Here is an 18,482-nt window from a genome sequence, read left to right as displayed (position 1 = left end):
TATTGTAAATAGTGCTGCGATAAACATAGGAATGCAGGTGCCCTTTTGAATTAATGTTTCTGTGTCCTTTGGGTAAATCCCTAGGAGTGGAATTGCTGAATCATATAGAAGCTCCATCTTTAGCAGATTAAGAAAAATACCGATGGTCTCACTCACAGCAGGAATTTAGAAAACCTAAATAAGGGACAAGGAAAATCTAAATAAAGGACCAGGAAAAAGACTAATTATAATAAAGTGAAAATCAAAATCAACAAGCAACTATAAACCAGAGACACACTACGGGGTAGGGAGAGAAGGGAGTAGGATCAAAACAAGGGGGGTGGGAATTGTATGGGGACTATAACCACGATGAAAATGCATACAGTGTGCAAAAATGAAAAATGATGTAAAAAATATATATAATAAAATTTTAAAAAATTTCTATTTTCAATTCCCAAAGTGTATATGCCCACTGTTCGGTATTCTAGTAGTTTAAGAGGATATAAAATAAAGAGTGAAAAATTCTACCTTTTTTTTTTAAATTTATACAAGAACTGGGGTACAGACCAGAGGTGAGGGAGGGTGAGATAATTCAACAGAGACAGAGCAGGGAGCAGAACAGGCAGGTTTACTGAAATATACTGCTGAGGGGTTCAGCAGGCAAGACAGGAGAGGTCTGCCACACCATGTGGGAATCTCCCTGGCCAGCCAGGAACTGAACCTGCACTGCAGAGGCTGCAGACAGCTTCACAGTGCTGCACTCAACCCGCTGTGCCACCGGGGAGGCCGGAAAGATTCTACCTTTCTTTAATCCCCCTCCTTCCATTCTTTAAGGCACCATGTTTAATAGGTTGGTATGAATCTTTTGGGTCCTCTTTCTGTGAATCAATACTGTGTTTTTTTAACCAAAATGGGATGAGGCCATATTTACCTGTATATTACCACTGTTTCTACCACCCCACCCACATGGTGGTATATCATCAACATCTGGCTCAGCGGGATCATTGTGTTTAACAATTGCAGAGTATCCTCTTGTATGATTCTGCTATCATGTTATGGATAATGTCCCCATCCTTATCAGCTATAAACAATGCCTCAGTGAAACTTGTGTACCTGTGTTGTGCACGTGAAATGGCCTTGGGATCAGCTCCTAGAGGTGGAGTTGCCTTGTGCATTGGAATAGTTGAGCCACAAACCAGGTGGTCTTCCAGCCATACTGTATCAGTGTATACCAGCAAGCATCTGGGTGATGGAAGAAAAGGGTTCAGAAAACAAAATTTTCATCAAAAGGGAGTCAAGAAATTAGGAATTTTTAGGGTGTGAGTTGAGCCGCTAACATTCATTCAGCCGCAGAGCTCTCCGTCATTGGTCACATACTCCCCTGGGCAGAGGGAGGAGGAGTATGTTGTGACAGGTTGGTCCTTGCTCCAGGAAGGAAGCCACGTTCAGGACCATCCTCTCAGCCATGCAGAAACTATAAAGCAGGAGACACAAGGTGGGAGACCTGGGCTGGTGCCTCAGTGCAACCCGGAGGCCTGCCAGTGGCCTGGCCTGAAAGACACTCAGCTTTGCTGAAATCTAATATCTTGTTTCTTTTTCCTTCTGTAACTAATGAGCAGGATGACAAGTACTGGGCAAGGCGCAGAAAGAACAACATGGCAGCCAAGCGCTCCCGAGACGCCCGGCGGCTGAAGGAGAATCAGATTGCCATCCGGGCTTCGTTCCTGGAGAAGGAGAACTCGGCCCTCCGCCAGGAGGTGGCTGACTTGCGAAAGGAGCTGGGCAAATGCAAGAACATACTTGCCAAGTATGAGGCCAGGCACGGGCCCCTGTAGGATGGCATTCTTGTGGGCTGGCTTTTGAATAGATGGACAGTTTGTTTCCTGTCTGATAGCACCACACCCGAACCAACCTTTCTGACATCAGCACTTTACCAGAGGCATCAACACAACTGACACATTTTGGTGTGTGTGCGTGAGTATATGTGCTTGTGCTCGTGTGTGTGTGGTCAACGGTGTGTGGGCGTTCCTTTGCACTTGCCATTTTAAGAGAGCCCTCTCATCATCTTGAGTCCCCCCCAAAAGAAAGGTGCCATGTTTTTACTGGACTCCGGAGCCCTCTCTGGGGTTTCCTGCAGACCCCCTTGTTCCCCACCTCCACCCTTTCAGAATTGCTTCCTGTTCTTCTTACCTACTTTTCGGGGACCCTCCGCTTGGATCCACTAAAAGGGCCCCGGTAGCATAGTAGAGCTCAGTTTTCAAGACTGCAGACTCTTGTTTCTGTTTAATCTGTAAGTTTCCATGCTGATTAGGTGCCGTGGATAACTTAGCACTACACTGCAGCTCCGTTCGGTTACAGGTTGCTTTCCTCATTTTTTCAGTTCTGGTGATAATCGTCTTCAAATTTAAAGTGCTGTTTAGATTCATTAGATCTCATATTTACTTACTGCTCTCTACTAAGTTTCCTTTTAATTCTACCAACCCCAGATAAGTAAGAGTACTCTTATAGAACACAGAGTGTGTTTTTGCACTGTCTGTACCTAAAGCAATAATCCTATTGTACGCTAGAGCATGCTGCCTGAGTATTACTAGTGGACGTAGGATATTTTCCCTACCTAAGAATTTCACCGTCTTTCGAAAAACAAAAAATTAAAGTATGCATTTGAGCATGCCCAGCACATCCCCAGGACAGGGAAGCAGAGGGAAATGCCAGGTCTAAGAAGGAGGGGTTAATTTATCAGTAAGTAAGCCAAAAAATGCATCTTGGAACAACTTTTGACGTTGACATGTTTGGTCCTATATCCCACCACCCACTTTTCTAGTAAAAGTTTTCCATAGCCCTCTTGATATTCAGACAACTCAATTGCTTAAGATTCAGTTTTCCCCAATTTTTGTAATATATATATTTTTTGTGAATTATACTTGCTGTTTTTAAAAATCAGTTAATTAAGTTAATAAGTTGATGTTTTGTAAGACCCTCTTCCCTAGTGGTGTCATTTTTGAATGCTTCATAAATTAATAATTCTGGAGCTTATGTTTCTTATTCTCTGTTTGCTTTTAAACATATGTGCTCTTATAAAGTGGACTTCTGAAAAATGAATGTAAAAGACACTGGTGTATCTCAGAAGGGGATGGTGTTGTCACAAACTGTGGTTAATCCAATCAATTTAAATGTTTACTATAGACCAAAAGGAGAGATTATTAAATTGTTTAATGTTTATACAGAGTAATTATAGGAAGTTCTTTTTTGTACAGTATTTTTCAGATATAAATACTGACAATGTATTTTGGAAGACATATATTATATATAGCAAACAGAAAAGGAAAACTATTCCATGTTTTAAAATTATATAGCAAAGATATATATTCATCAATGTTGTACAGAGAAGAAGCTCTTGGGGATTTTGAAGCCTTTCATATTTCAAGCCAATCACTGACACATTAGCATGTTTTTCTGCTTTAAATTAAAATTTTATGACAATATCGAGGCTTATTGTGACAAATTCCGCTCTAAAACATATAAGGAACTTTCTTGTTTCCTCTTAGGTCTCAGAAAGAAGTCAGTGAATGTCACCCAAAAGCACAAAATGAATGTTAGTCAAATATTTATTGGATGATACCGTGTTTAGGAAAAGCATCTGCCACAAAAATGTTCACTTCAAAATTATGAGTTCCTGGAATGGAATATCACTGCAAACACCCCAAATGGTTCTGTGCTCTGTGGCCACGGGCATCTTCTGCAGTAGAAGGTTGATATCGGTGCTATGTGTATGGTTTATAATCGGGTAGATGTTTTGACTTTAAAGGTGATTGTTCTTTTGTTTTACTAAGTTGTGTAATGTCAAGAGATTCTGCTGTTATCACAAAGAAACATTTTGTGCTAGATTAAAATATCCTTTATCCATAGGATTTTCTAGTTTTCTGCCTCCCAAGTATCTAATTCTTTAATGGCTTGGTGGTCTTCTTGTCAATCCATCAGCAATGCTTCCCTCACGGTGGTATCACCTTGGAAAACCTGACTAGGAAGCTATTCCTACTAGGTATGCATTTGGCCTCAGCTATGGATTATGGGGAGAGATGGGAGAGTCCTGGAACTGAAACAGATTGTTCTGGTAAATAAGTAATGAAACAAAGCCATTGGCAGCCTACGCAGAACTTCACAAGTGATATTCAGAGACACATGGACACAGGTTTGACCTTTTTACAGAGGTAAAGAGGGTAGCTGCAACAGAATTGTTAAGAGGCAGTGGTGACCAAAACATACGCAGATGACATCTTTCAATGGAGAAATGCTGAGAGGTTGCACCGTGGCTCATCCACTTTCATTGACGTGTAAAATGGTAGCTGAGAGTCTGTATGTGAGCACTGGTCGTTCTTAGAATTCAGCTGTTTGTATCAAATGAGCGTCACCTATTTTTTCTGCAGAAGAAATAAAAGGCTCGTTTAAAAAAAAAATTATTCCTTTGTATGCCAGGAGAGATTTCCAAAGCCTACCTCGTCTTAAACATGTTTAAACTTTGGAGCCTGTGCAGGTGCCTTCTGTGTGGGTCATTGTCCCAGACACGCCTGAGCACTCTTGCCTGGACTCATTCCACCAGTCCAGGGCAGCTAACTAGCAAAAAAGCAGTTCTGGTAAGTGCGTGGGCCCCATGGCCTGATTTGGAATGATTTGGATCAACCAGGGTCAAATGAGTTCTCCAGACTGCAGCTATTCTAAGAGTCCTGTTGTCATTTTTCACCTCTCCATCATAAGCATCTTTCAGAGATTAATTACTTGACCATTAAAAATGAATCCAAATCATACCATGCCAAAATAACTTAGACACTATTTGGAATGAGCGGCCTAGGGCTTCCTGACAAGGTCACATCGCCGTTTCTACTGCCTGGACTTTGCTAAGAAAGACAAAAATTGAGCAGCCAGTCCTGCTCTGCGCCTTGTAGGGCTGGTGAGGGAGATGGGAGGGCTTCCTTCTCTGGAGAAAGTGGTCACCTTTTGAGCATTGTGAATTTTGACATTCAAACCCCACATTGGCCAAGACCGTGATAGACTTTTCTTCTTCAAGTATAACCGGTCTCCCTGAAACCATCTCTCAAAGCAGAAAGACCCTACTTTGAGGAGCATGTAGATAGGGTTCCAGCATTGGGTGGGGAGGAAGTTATCCTAGAGATGCCCTTGCAATGCACCAATTTTGGGAGAGACCTACAATAATCATGAATGTACGTTTAAAACCCCCAGATTATTTTTTTTAATAGCAAAAAAGAAAAAAAAAAAGATCTGGAGTCTGTTTCTGGAAGAATCCGAGAGAATTTTAAATGGAGCCCTGGTCACCTGCTCCAAGGTAAAATAAAAGATGTTCTATAAAATACAAAGTTATGTTTTGCTTTTTTCTACTAGTTTATCTAATTTTCCCCTCAAAACTTTGGGGAAACTCAAAACTTGACCAGAGTTCATCAGAGCGGTCCCAAGGCAGGCGGCTTGACCTGCTCACCCATGTAGAGTACAGAGGCCAGGATTTAATGTGGGCAGTGAGTGGTGGGTCACCGGAGACCATGGGCGGAACCTCTGCTCCCAGCCAGCCAGCTTCCTGCCACGGGCACCAGGACCCACATGCCCCAGGGCAAGGATGCCACGTCTATAATTAATAATGCCATTTTTAAAATGAGCAAAGCCTTATCCCAGATGTTGATTGATTAGATTTGGGAACTAAAGCAGTACATTTTGCAGAGGGCCAACCGTATGTATGGGATGTAATGTGGGGGTGGGGAGAGAGTTTGCTAGAGAGGAAGGGAGGGAGGGAGGGAAAGAGTATATTTAAGTCAAGACAAATTTTGGAGCACCTCATCCAACATCATAATCCACCGTGATCCTTTTGGCAACACCACAGAGACCGCATCTGTTAAACGGGTACAAGTTCATATGAGGTCATTTTAATTCTCTACCCTGATTTTGGTGGTCTGTATGCTGTTAAATCCAAATCTTTGTCTGGTTTTCTTCATGTTTAATAAACTTTGAATTTTTTCCTTTCTTTTATGTATATTTGTTGACAGTCTGCTAGCAATTAGATTCTGTTTCCAATTCTATCACCAAGAGAGCTTTTACAGAGATTAATTACACAAATGATAAAATGTAACTAGCCATAAATTAACACTTAATGAGCCTTTATGTGCCAGACACTGTGCTAAACACTTAATGTGGAATATTTTATTTAATACCATATCAAGCCTATGAATTGTTTCGGAAGAGGAAATGGAAAATTCGGGAGGTGAAGTAACTTGCTTAGCCTTAGACAGAAGTGACAGAGATGAGTTCTGGTTCTATTGAACAGGCATCAGTTAGAGGGTCCTTCCCAAAACAAAACAAAAAACAAAACAATCCAAAGACTCTTCTGATTGGATGTGTAAGAGTCATTTGGGAATGGATATAGGACTATAGGTCTAGCAATTCTGAATCAGTAGATCTGGGATAGGGCTCAGAAATCTGAAAATTTTTAAAGTTCTAGCTAACGCCCATGGGTGGCCAAGTCATCGGGGCCAAGGATTTATAAACTTGGCCATAATTTGAAATCATGGAAATGGAAATTTGAATTCATGGGGGCTCCACATAGAGATTTCAAAACTTTCATAATTACATGAAAATATATGAAAATATATGTGATTCATAATTACATGAAAATATATGTGATTTTTTGTGTATACCCATATTTTCTGTAGGGGAGGTCCATAGCTCCCCCCACAAGCATGCACACACATATACACACACACACACACACACACACACACACGCACGCAAGGCAGGAAGAGCCCTGGTTTATAGAAAGACTGATGTTGTGTGGGGTTCCCATACTGGCCCAGGTAGCCCAGTAAAGTCATCTGGGGAGCCCCAAACTCTGTCCCTGTGTGGGCCAGGTAGGGGACCAGGAACCCAGCATCTCTGAAATGAGAGAAGAGTGTTCTGTGAGGACCTTAATGACTGGCTTCCCATCATTCACCTGGTGTGTGACCTTGAGCAGCGACTAAGCATTTTTATTTTTTTAAAGATTTAATTATTTATGCATACAAGAGCTGGGGCATAGGCCAGAGAGGCAGCAGATGGGGGGGGGGCTGGGGGGTGAGAGGATTCACCAGAGACAGTGGGGAACAGAACAGGCAGACTGACTGAAGTACACTGCTGAGAGGAGCAGCAGGCAAGACAGGAGAGGTCTGCTGTGCCAGGTAGGTAGCTCCGGGGCTGGCCGGGGACCGAACTTGTGCTGCAGAGGCTGTGGACTGCTTCATAGTGTGGTGCTTAACCCCTTGTACCACCAGGGAGGCCCCTCGTAAGCATTTTTAAACCAAAATCTTCTCATCTGTGAAATGCAGGCCTGCTCTCTGCCTTGGAGGGGTGTGCAATGGCCAAGGACAAGAGCTCCATGGCTATGTGGTGGGCCCTCGGTTAGTAACTCCATGGGATCAGGGAGTAGAATATTCACCTGGCATTTTTTCCAGAACAATTTCCCTTTGATGAGGATAGGAAAAAATTCTGCTCAAAAGAAAGAGCAGGGGCTGGTGGTGTGGGAGTGGGTGATGCCCTCACATAGACGGGGCTTCCCACTCAGGAGGCCCTACCAGGGCAGGCTCTGTGCTCAGGCCTATGAGCCTCCTCCCAGGGGTGGCTCCTTCCAACTCAAATTGAGCTGTTATAAGTCAGAGTTCAGCTCTGCTTTCATTATCAAACACCTCTTTCCTCTCCAAGTGATGAATACAGTGACCTTAACGTAAGATTCCTATAAGGCCTCTGATTTTGTATTTGGCTTCTTCAAAGGTCTTGGAGGAGATGATGGTTTCTCTATACCTGGAAAGCCGGCAGAATGCTATGATGGCAGGATCCCACATGAAGCCAGGTTCTGGGGACTCCATCACTCCCAAGCCCTCAGTGCCCAGGGCCCGCACAGGCTGCTCCATGGGTGGCTCTTGTTTTACCCTCCAAGCGTCACATCCCACCAACCATCAAGCCCTTCTGCTCAGAGCATGTGGATTCAATTCTGTCTTTGAAAATCATTGGCTGAGAGGAGCTGGGTGAGAATTATTCTTAGCCAGGAGCTGGGTGAGAATTATTGAAATTTGGCCTTTGTGGTTGGGAGACGGCTTCTTGGTAATAAATCAAAATGACCTTTTGGAGGAGAAAATGAAGAAGGCAGTGAGTTTCCTTTGCTTCTCTGGGTTTTGAGGCAGGAGAACTTGGGTCCAAAACCCTCTCTCTCTGACTTCTTTTCATCCTGCCAAGCCTGGCACCATGCCTGGAAATGTTAGGAACAGCTGACAGCTACTGAGTCTTAAACTCTGTACCTGCCACATCTCATTTAATTCTTATGGTATGAAATAGATACTATTATTATCTCTGTTTTTGCAGATGAAGAACAGGCACGTGGAAATGAAATGAGAAGAATTTAAACCCAGACATAAAGCTTGATTCCAGAGTTTGTGTCCTAAACCACTGCACTCCATGGCTTCCTGTGAAAAATAGGCTTAAGAAAGCCAAAAAGCAATTACTGTGGCAAGAAGCATAGCCTGGAGCAGCCAACCCTGGACTCGAATCCCTAATTTATTATTCACCATCTGTGACCTTAGAAAATTCACCAATTGCCTTTAATTGCATCTATAAAATAGGCAAAAGAATACTCTCCTTATAGGGTTGTTACGAGGATTAAATGACAACACACATCTAAAATATATAGATCAATGCCCAGAGAGTAAAAGGAATTCAACAATTGTTTGCTTTTTATAATAATAGCAGTGATTATTAATATGTGTTGTTTGGCTTGATTGCAGTGGTGTTACAATAGATCATGTGTTGTGTATTGCAGTGGGTGCATTTTTATTTTGCACATATTTGATTCAAGAGCCACGGTCACATTTTGGCAACATCCCTCTTTTTGGATGAGTAAACAGAGGAAGGAGTAGGACCACATCATGAATCAATTATGAGATTGATTTTATGGACATGAAATTCATGTCTCTGATATTGTTGGGATTTGGGAGAACTTTGCTTTCACAAATGTGCTGAATGGTACTGGAAGGCTGAATCTTGCACTGTGAGAGATGCCAGCTGCTCACACAAAAAGGAATTCATAGGTGATTCCAGTGTCTTCCTGTTAGCTTCTGCCCTCAGACCTGCCTCGGTCTCCCCAAGGATATAGAGAGCTGAGAGCCTGAACATATAAGGGCAACAATCACAGGCCAGAGTGTGGCAGAGGGTCATGCGGCAGACAGCAGCAGAATGGCTACAGAGAAAGAGACCCCGAGAGAACACCAACGAGCCCAGAGAGTAAAGATTCACTCAAAGCAGGAAGGCCTGCCAGCCTGCCAGCCTCCAGCCCCTGGCCTGCCTTGTACCTGGTTGCCTCACTGCAAATGGTGTGGAAAGATTACGAAAAGCCTGAAAAAGCCACCGAGGGCTCCAGGACTCTCCTTTATCCATCTGTCTGGATTCATAGAAAACCTGCTCTATGCCTTGCTGGCACTTCGCCACACAACTGGATTTGGCCAATGAAATCCAGTGTTCATGAGACAGGCTCATAAACATCACCACATAATCTCTTCTCCTTTTTCTTTCTTCTGACTCCCGCAGAGGCCCCAGGGGAAGAAGGAGACTAAGAAGGAAGGGACCCAGGTCTCGGAGTCATGGATGTGTTCCATGAAGGAGAAAAAGTCTTTGAGAGCCTGGGGTGGGTTGCTGAAGTGGCCGGCCTACCCTAATATGAGAACTTCTTCTTAAGCCCAATGTCTTATTTGAAGTTTTGCCCTCTTTGCCAGCCTCCAACCCAGGCTGGGGAAGTGGAAAATATCCCGGTTGGAATCTAGGCTCATCACCTCTCACATACATGACTTCAGGTTTCCCTACCTTCTGGACAGAATTTCCGCTCGGGTTTGGCCCAGCTGGTTGGATTAGACCTTCAGGATATCAGTGACTGCATCTTGCTTCAGTTTGTCCTGCATCTGAACACTGTCCAGAGCTGTCCATGAACCCTGAAGGCGACCAGCCTCTACCCCCAGGTCAGCTTTCCTGTCCTCCACCACCCTTGTCTCCAGACTGGCTCCCAGGCCACGCAGTCTCACCTCTAGCCCCTCCAGGTGTTCAGATACTCAGAAATGAGACCTACCATTTCTTGGGGCATTGCTCTTCCAATTTTTCCCACACATGCTCTTGAAAATTCTTTTTAAACCAGGACCTGCACTGCACGTTATAAAATTGACAGCTATAATTTTTCATCAGAAGTTTAAGTAGCTACAAAGGATACAATAGCTGCTCTGTTATAAATATTGGCATTTTAAAGTACATCAGTACCTGGCTTTTTTTTTTTTTAATGTATTCAATAAACTATAAACACCCTAGTGATTTGATACCTACCGATATCCGTTTGAAAAACGTCATTGGAATTTGTATATCACTATTTTCCTTGAAATCATTAATTCTGCTCTATCTTCCCTCATTGAATTTGTTTCAACCATACTCTATTTTGTGTTTGAAAGTCTTTCCATCATATTTTTTCAATCATGAATCTATATGTGTAATAAAATTATTTTTATTTTTCTCAAAACATAAGTCTCAAAAAGCTTAAAATTCTTCCCTAAGGTATGGTTTATAATTACTGTTATTGCCAGTATCCAGTTGGTGAAAAACACATATATGCACTAAAATTTTTTGGTAATTCTTGACCTTGGGAAGAAAAGCATTAAAGGAATGTCAAATCTAGGGAAATGGATGTGGGTGGCTGTAGTCAAAACAGCAGAAGACTTGCAGACAGCCACCTCTTCATTGTGCTTTATTTCATGCCCCAAGTCTGGTGCCCTGAACTTCAGCAGGATTCTGAATGGGTGGGAAGCATGCCCATTGTTTGTAAAGTGGGAGGAGTATGATTATGAAAGAGGAGGAAGCTTTATCAGGAAGCACTTTCTCAGCTGATTGGTTCCTTAAAAAGTACATACAGGAATGGAGGAACTTGGAATTTCCTGCTTCAAACCACTACATGAAGCCCCCCAACCACGCCCCCGAGGATTATGGTAACTCAAAGCAGGGCAGTTGAGTGGGTTCAGTGGGGAGTAGAGAACAGAAAGTTTATTTGAGCAAAATCTTGTATTTTAGAAGAATCTCAAATCAGGATGTTTGACTTGTCAGCAAATGAACACATCTACACAGAGACAGAATGATGTAGGGCAATGAAGATAATCAGGCTTTACGCCATTGGCCTCTGTGGCTATCACCTGCGACTTTGATCTTGTTAATGTAACGTAGAAGGCGCATGGGTGTTGGGCACACGTGCCTGATTATGGTCACCTGAGCATGGGTGTGTGCGCATGTGCAAGTGTGCACACCTGCGCCTAGCAGGGAGGCGCTGTAAGGGCGGTGTTACTCAGAGAGAGCTACGGCAGAGCAGCTATGAAAGGAAGAGCGGCAGCAACGAGAGGGAGACACCACAAGAGAATGCCAAAGAAAGCCCAGAGAAAAGAGGTATGGAGGTTCTCAGGGGGCTTAAGTTGCTGCCTCCCTGTTGGCTTGTTTCCTCTGCTTAGCTTTAAGCACCTGTGAAAATGATGCCAAGGGCTCCAAAATTTCAAATCGCTAGAACTGAAGATGAACCTACTTGGCCTGGGGTGCAAAACAATAACTTTCTTTGGGAATTTCTTCATTTGAAATATACCCTAAAGTTCATAATATGAAACTGGCCCCAAGTCTCTGAAGCTCTGATGGGAAGCAGGATGGTTCTGGGAGATTCTGTGGGAATGTGATGGTTGAACTGAGTGAGGAAAAGCAGGCATCTGCAGGGAGACAGTGGGGAAGTGACGGCATGGAGGTGAGAGCCAGCCAGACCCTCCTGGGAGTGATGCTTATTGGAGGAGAGTGTGAGAGGGAGTGTGGTGCAAGATGAGGCCTGGCCAAGCCATGAATGCCCTTACACAACGCTCTAAGTCCTTTGGACTTGATCCTGATCAGAAGAATGACCTGAACAGATTGCTGTATTAGAACAATTGTGCCAGCAGTTACGTGGAAGATGGATTGAAGGAGTTAGGAAGAGTTAGAAGGTGAGTGGATTTCCTACATTATTAGCCTCTGAATAAAGCTCTAGGAATGAGATGGATGCATAGATTCTAGAGCTGCGTAGGGAGCTTGAGTCCATGGGGTTTGGTAGAAGAGTCACAGAGAGCTCTCAGGAGATCAGTGCTTCACAACCAAAGATCCTCTGGGGAGCTTGTGAAATACCCCTGCCTGCCCCCCAGAGTTGAGTCTCCCCTGTACTCCAGGTTGAAAATCACTGCTTTGATTCTTAATATACCCTGAGAGGGATATGAGTCAGTAATTGTAGTCTTCACTTCATTTAAAGAAACTAAGACTTCAAGAGTTCGAATATCAGAATTTTTAGAGCAGAGTGTACAACTGGGAAATGGTGATATGGATGCAAGCTTCTGGGACACCAAGGCCTTTACTGTTCCAGATATATCGTGCCTCGCTTAGCTGCCCACTTCCCTCTTCTGCTTGCCCACCTGCCCTATAGAGTCCTGAGTGTGGCTGATGTGTTTATTCCTGGTGAGCCCATCTCCATGATACCTTCCTGAACGGGGAGGGAACCCCAACCCCAGAAAAGCCACTCCATCAAATCAGCTGAGAATTTGATCAAGACTGTGGCCCTCAAACTTTGCCACTCACTAGAATCACCTGGGAAGTTAAAACAAAAACATCTAACTCCCAGTCCTGTGTCATGCCAATGTATCAGAATTTCTGGGGAGGATGAACCCAGGCGTCAGTAGTGTAAAACTTTCTGTAGGTGATTCCAGTGGCAGCTTCTGAATGTAGTGCTTTAGGGTCTTGCCGCTCAACTTGTGGTCCAAGATCAGCAACACCAGCATCACTTGGGAGCTCCTTAAGCAGCAGACTCCCAGGGTACCAGCCCAGACTTGCTGAGTCAGAATCTGAATTTTAACAAGCTCTCAAGGTGAGGCTTCTGTCACTGGAGTTTGCAAAGCACTCCTCTAAACAACCTAGAGGGACTGAAGGTATCAGGAGTGGAGGGAAAGGCAAATGAATAAAGGTCTGTGCAACTCTACAAAGCCCTGGAATCTCTGATGCCTGTCCCCCTTGGTATCTAATTTCCCTTGAATTCAAGGCATCAGTCTCCCTTGGATCCAACATGATCTCTAGCAGTATGTGACCTCCAGTCCCACCCCACCTTTTGCTAGGCTCTCTTGAGTAAGCCTCTGTGTCTTGGAATCAACTGCCTGGCCGAGCACTTCAGCAACTGTCAATAGGGTGGAAACACTAAGCCATTGCTGTTTTTATGCAGCAAGGTCTCAATTTCTCCCATGATTCATTGGACAAAGCATAACAGAGATGTTCAGAACTTGGAGAGAGAAAGTCAACCACTATTTTTCTCTCCAAATTGGGCTTAAGGACATAGTAAGGAAAAGGCACTAACTTTGGAACTGAATGAAATCTGGTTGTAAATCCTGTCTCTGTCAATAGACAGGTACTTATCGAGCATTCACTATGCAGCAACACTGTGTAGCTGGTAACGTTAGTTTTTCCGAGTCTCCAAATTGTTTAATGCCTTAATATTGTTCACATTAAGCAAGATAACACATATAAAGAATGTGACAGCCTGGAGTAATAGACAAGGATTATTTCCTCCCTCACACTGACCAACATCTCCTTTCCTTGATCTTGCAAGTGATAAACAAGTTTCTGGAAGGACGTGACCTAGGGTTATGTTCTCTCTGACTTTTGAAAAATCAAATGAATAAGACAAGAGTCAGAACGAACTGGCCATCCCCAGTCAATCAGGAGTTGAGTCATTTCCCTGGGGAGTGGACGGATGGGCTCCCAGCATGAGCCATGTCATCCAGCTAGAATCTGGGTCATCCCAGGAGTCGATTCTGTTGTCCTTTCTCCTGAAAGGTGACTTGAGAAGGAGGTGAGAAGAAGGAAATTGTCTCGTGAACTGCTTGCCTGAGGAACACGCAGTTAGGGATGGAAAAGGACCCCTTCCAGATGACAAGGACCCCGACACATCTGAATGCCAGGGCACAGGGGAGCAACCCTTACCTGCTTCTCACTGTAGCCCACCCAGCCACCTGTGAGGGGCTGAGGGCAGATTAAACGAGACACTGAGGGTTGGTCATGGCAGGGCTGCCCACGCCCAGAGGAGAGCAGGTGGGGTGGGGAGCCGTGCTGCAGTGTGAGGACATCCACACGTCCCCTGAGGGGGTGAGTGCTGACCTCAGCCCATACAGTGTCTCCCTGGGCCCAGCAAACATACCCCAACTTCCTCAGCTATAATTAATGAATTTTGAATAAATTTTTAAAACTGTCTCGCCGGCTTGCTGGCTCTCCAGCCTGCATCCTGGTGCTCCTGCACCCCCCGCCTCTGAGATCAAAGATTCCGCCTTGTGAAGGAGAAGCCCAAGCTCACTCAGGGTATATCAGCTGAGAATGGAAGCCTTTCCCTTCTCCAGCCTTATTCTCTTCTCCCCAACTTTGTCGTTTGTTCATCGCTTTGAAGGGCAGAAGATGAGCGTCCTTTGACAAGACTCCTGTGCCAGCCCAGGGGTGCCCCCACCCCTCCTCCCACCTGGCAGCCCTGCAGAAGTCCCTTCACCCTTCTTTCAATCCACCCCCTACTCCAGCTGCCTCCCTAGAATTACAGAGAGAAGCAGACACACACAAAAGCCTTGTGAAAAGGTAGCTTTGAAAGACCAAAGTGCCTTTCTTTCTTTTGAATGAAAATGATCTCAGAAATAGAGGAAAAGTAATTTAAAAGAGAAGGAGGTAGGGGGTGGGTGGACAGAAAGGAGACGAGATTGCCTTGGTCTCATAGTTCCCAGTGGGAAACTTCGATTTGAGCTATTTGTGTACTGAGATGTGCGCTCTCTCTCAATCTCTCTCTCAATCTCTCTCTCTCTCTCTCTCTCTCTCTCTCTCTCTCTCTCCTTCTCTCTTCTTCTCTCTCCTCTCTCTCCCCCCTGCTCTGAGGAGATGGGGTAACTATAGGGGAAGTGGAGATGGAGATTCAGGCCCCAGGTTCCCAGCCTCAGAAACCCATCCCAAGGCACTTTCAGGATCATACAATAATGTCTGAGTCAGAATTTGTGATATTTCACTTGGTAAATCCTTTCATTTCCCCCTGACAATGTGGCTGTCAGAGAAAGAAAGGGACTTGCCGAATGTCACACACAGCCAGACACAACCACAGCAACTCCCACGTCCCAGGTTAAGAGCGCACCCTGTCTCTTCTTTCGCTGTCTGCTGTGTGGGCCCACAGGGCAGATACTCTGATTCTTCATTTGCTTGTGAAAAACAGAGGCCCAAGAGCCTTATTTCCTCAGTCCACTGTCTTCTAGGCCTCAGCATAGTCTTCAAGACAAATTGAAATGTCACTTTCCTCATGGAATTCCTCATCTCCAGAGGGGAAGCCGGCACCCCCTCCTCTGGTCCTTGGCCCCCTTCCAACCCAAGCTCCCACCTGTTCCTCCTCAGCTGTGGCTGACGTCAGCTGTGGCTGATGCAGTTGTCCACCACTTGGTCCCTCTGCAGAGATGGCAGGCCCTCTGAGGGTAGAGACTGTACATTATGGATGGAAACCAAATTTAGTCCTAACTAATATAACATGTGATCTTTATTTTTTTAAAAGATTTATTTATTTATTTATACAACAACCGGGGTATAGGCCAGATGTGCGGGAGGGTGAGGGGATTCACTAGAGACAGCGCAGGGAACAGAACAGGCAGATTGACGAAATACACTGCTGAGGGGAGCAGCAGGCAAGACAGGAGAGGTCTGCTGCACCATGTGGGACCCTCGCTGGCCGGGATGGAACGGGCACTGCAGAGGCTGCAGCCAGCTTCACAGCGCTGCGCTCAACTGCCTGTGCCACCAGGGGAGGCCCTGATCTTTATTTTTTATTGTCCTTCTGTATTTTCATCTGTTCTTTGCAAAAGTTTTAAAAAAGAAAATACACTTTAAAAAAGGTGCTCATCTAGGATCACTGGCCCACCATACTAAATAAATAATTCCCCCAAACAAGGAAATTCCCTTTCTCCAGAAAGCCACATGAGCAGACCAAGGGCTGGCCAGTTGGGGGGCATGGGTCAGCCCCGAGCATAGGCAATGGGCATATGCAGTCTGAAGTGGTTTTAAAAATGTTAATTCAATATTCTCGGTTGTTCTGTGTGTGCAGGAGGAAAAAAAAATGTTCTTACCGAATACAAAAGAAATTGATTTTCTGCCAAAGGTATGTTAATGGACATTTTCAACTGCAAAGACTGGAAAGTTGCTAGAATAGATCCCCAAGGGAATCAAAGTCATGAGCAATTTCTGGAATTTATTGAGAAATGGGGTATTTTGTGAATCTCTGCCAAATCTGTCCTTATCTAAGTATTAAAAATCTAAGCCTGTGACTTTGCGTGCAAGAAAATTTCCAGCTTAAAATTAATAAAAATATTTAATATTCAATGAGTGAAGAAAGCTGGACAAATCTGGCTGCAATGTCTCTCTCCCTAGCCCCCTTCTCAGCCCTGCAAGCATCTTTCTCATTGAGTGTGGTGTGCCCCTAACATCCTAGCTCCCGTGTCCCCCCACTCCAGGCTTTCCTCTACTTCCAAGCGGCAATATGGCAGAAGGGTTTCTGCGAAAGAAACAGATTTATCAATCAGGAGATCCATTGAGACATATGTCAAAAATATTAACAGTTACGAGGGCTCAGAGCCAGGTGATGGGGAAGAAGAATTCGCTGCAAATGAAAAGCAAGCTCCGAACTCTCTTCCTACCTCTGCCAACTGTCCTCCCACACAGAGACAAAGGCCTGCCCTTGGAAAGCGAACCGACCCGCCGAGGATGTCTCCTAGCCTTCTAAGCCTCCTTGCCCTTCCTGCTTGTCCTGCCTGCTCTTCTTTTCCTCCTTGCTTCCCCTTGTTGATCTTTCTCTCTATCCGGATGTGGTTTGCAGTGTGGTTTGCTCTTGGGAGTTGCCCCTTGGAAAGAGGCACTCGTGTTAGCAGAGGGCTCCCTGCTTGTGTTCCCATCTCTTCTGGGGGAAGCCGGGCAGACACAGCTGCTCTGGCAACCAATCTTTCCAAGGAGAGGCGCCAGGCATTCGGGGCCTCCGCCGAGAGCGCTGGAACATCCTCTCCTCAAGGAGAAACCAGGCCAGCGTGTCTCCAGGACCGCACGACAGGGCCAGGTCAGACTGAGGGTCACTCACCAGCCCATAGCCTCAGGGAGAAATTCCCCAAGGCTCGCCCTAAAGAGTCACATCTGACAACCTGTTTGGAGCCCACTATGCATTCCTGGCAGCACCCCAAACCTCCACTACATTCACATGCACATGTGTGTGTGTGCTGGCATGCACACACACATGCACACACACACACACACATCTCCCCCTTGGACTCTGTTTAGAAACCGGGACTATTATCATGGAACTTCCTCTGCCACATGGACAAAAATAACTCTGGCATCCCCTTCTGGGTGGATTTTAATTAGGAAAGACACAGCATTTAAATTATGCTTATTACTTTCAGTTGCTTGTACAGGCTGTGGATTTAGGGAGAGGCAATGGGAGTCATGTGCACTGAATATTTTTAATGGGATGGCTCTGGAAGGGGAAAAGAACAGCAAGGGCATTTTAAATCTTTCCCAGCTTCCAGGCAGCCTGGCTAAGAAAGGAGCTTCAGGTTCTGACATTATCTCATCTTCATCATCTTCATAACAGCCCTGGAATGCCTACTCCATGCCAGAACCCTGGCTAGTAAGTGTTTTATATGTATTATCTCATTTAGTTAAAAAAATTAGAATTTGACCCGCATGGGGTCCACCCATTTCTAGAGGAGGCTAGGGATGTAGCTTCGCAAGGACTGCATCTTCCCTGGAGCTGCCAAGTGCCCATGTTAGTATCTGACTGTTAATAGGACATGTGTGATAAACCAGTGTCTGAGTAAGTCAGAGACTGAAAGGATGCATACACTCAGAGTGAGTCAGATGCCAAAGAATTCTGTGCAGGAAGGGGTCTATCTCCCCCCTGGGCTGAGGCCTGGCCACAGACCTGGATTTTGGGAGACTAGATTGTTCTGTCCTCCAAGGGATGGATAAATTTTTGGTGGGATTTAAGATTTTGAAGAAGGGAAAGATTTTCTTGCCCCTAGTTCTCCCCCTTCCCCTCCCCCAAAATTCATTAGTATCTCAAAGGGGATAAACTTCCAGGTTACAATTAATGATTTTAGGCAAATTATTTAACCTGTCTGGCTGACCATTTCCTCAAGTAGAAAGTGATTGTAATATCTATCTCAGAGAGTTTTCCAAAGATTATAAAAGCTCAAATATGGTGACAGGGATTTGGGGCTCAAATATATTAAATGGCTCTTTCAATCATATGACAAATACTTGGTTCCTTATATGGGCCATATGCTGTTCTAGGTGTTTGTGGCTGCATCAGTGGGTGAACAGACAAAGCTCATTACTGGGGCAAGGAGAAAGACACA

The 18,482-nt window shown here is 44.7% G+C and overlaps 1 protein-coding gene across 5 annotated transcripts in view; it reads left to right on the top strand.

Moving 5' to 3' along the window:
* HLF (HLF transcription factor, PAR bZIP family member) overlaps positions 1-5,741 on the top strand; it is a 77,792-nt gene extending 72,051 nt beyond the window's left edge. For 3 of the 5 annotated variants that reach the window (XM_054688921.1, XM_037491918.2, XM_037491916.2), the window contains one exon: positions 1,596-5,741. In XM_054688921.1, coding sequence (XP_054544896.1) covers positions 1,596-1,814 — 219 coding nt within the window. In that variant the 3' untranslated portion in view covers positions 1,815-5,741. The remainder of the gene's footprint in view (positions 1-1,595) is intronic. The other 2 variants (XM_037491919.2, XM_037491917.2) reach the window with 1 other exon arrangement.
* Positions 5,742-18,482: the final 12,741 nt, after the last annotated feature.

The sequence above is a fragment of the Talpa occidentalis genome, unplaced genomic scaffold, assembly GCF_014898055.3.
Source record: "Talpa occidentalis isolate TD23 unplaced genomic scaffold, MPIMG_talOcc4v2.1 talOcc4.7, whole genome shotgun sequence".
Classification (NCBI taxonomy): domain Eukaryota; kingdom Metazoa; phylum Chordata; class Mammalia; order Eulipotyphla; family Talpidae; genus Talpa; species Talpa occidentalis.
Note: the sequence above shows the minus strand (reverse complement) of the source record. Positions and strands in the feature narration are given on the sequence as shown.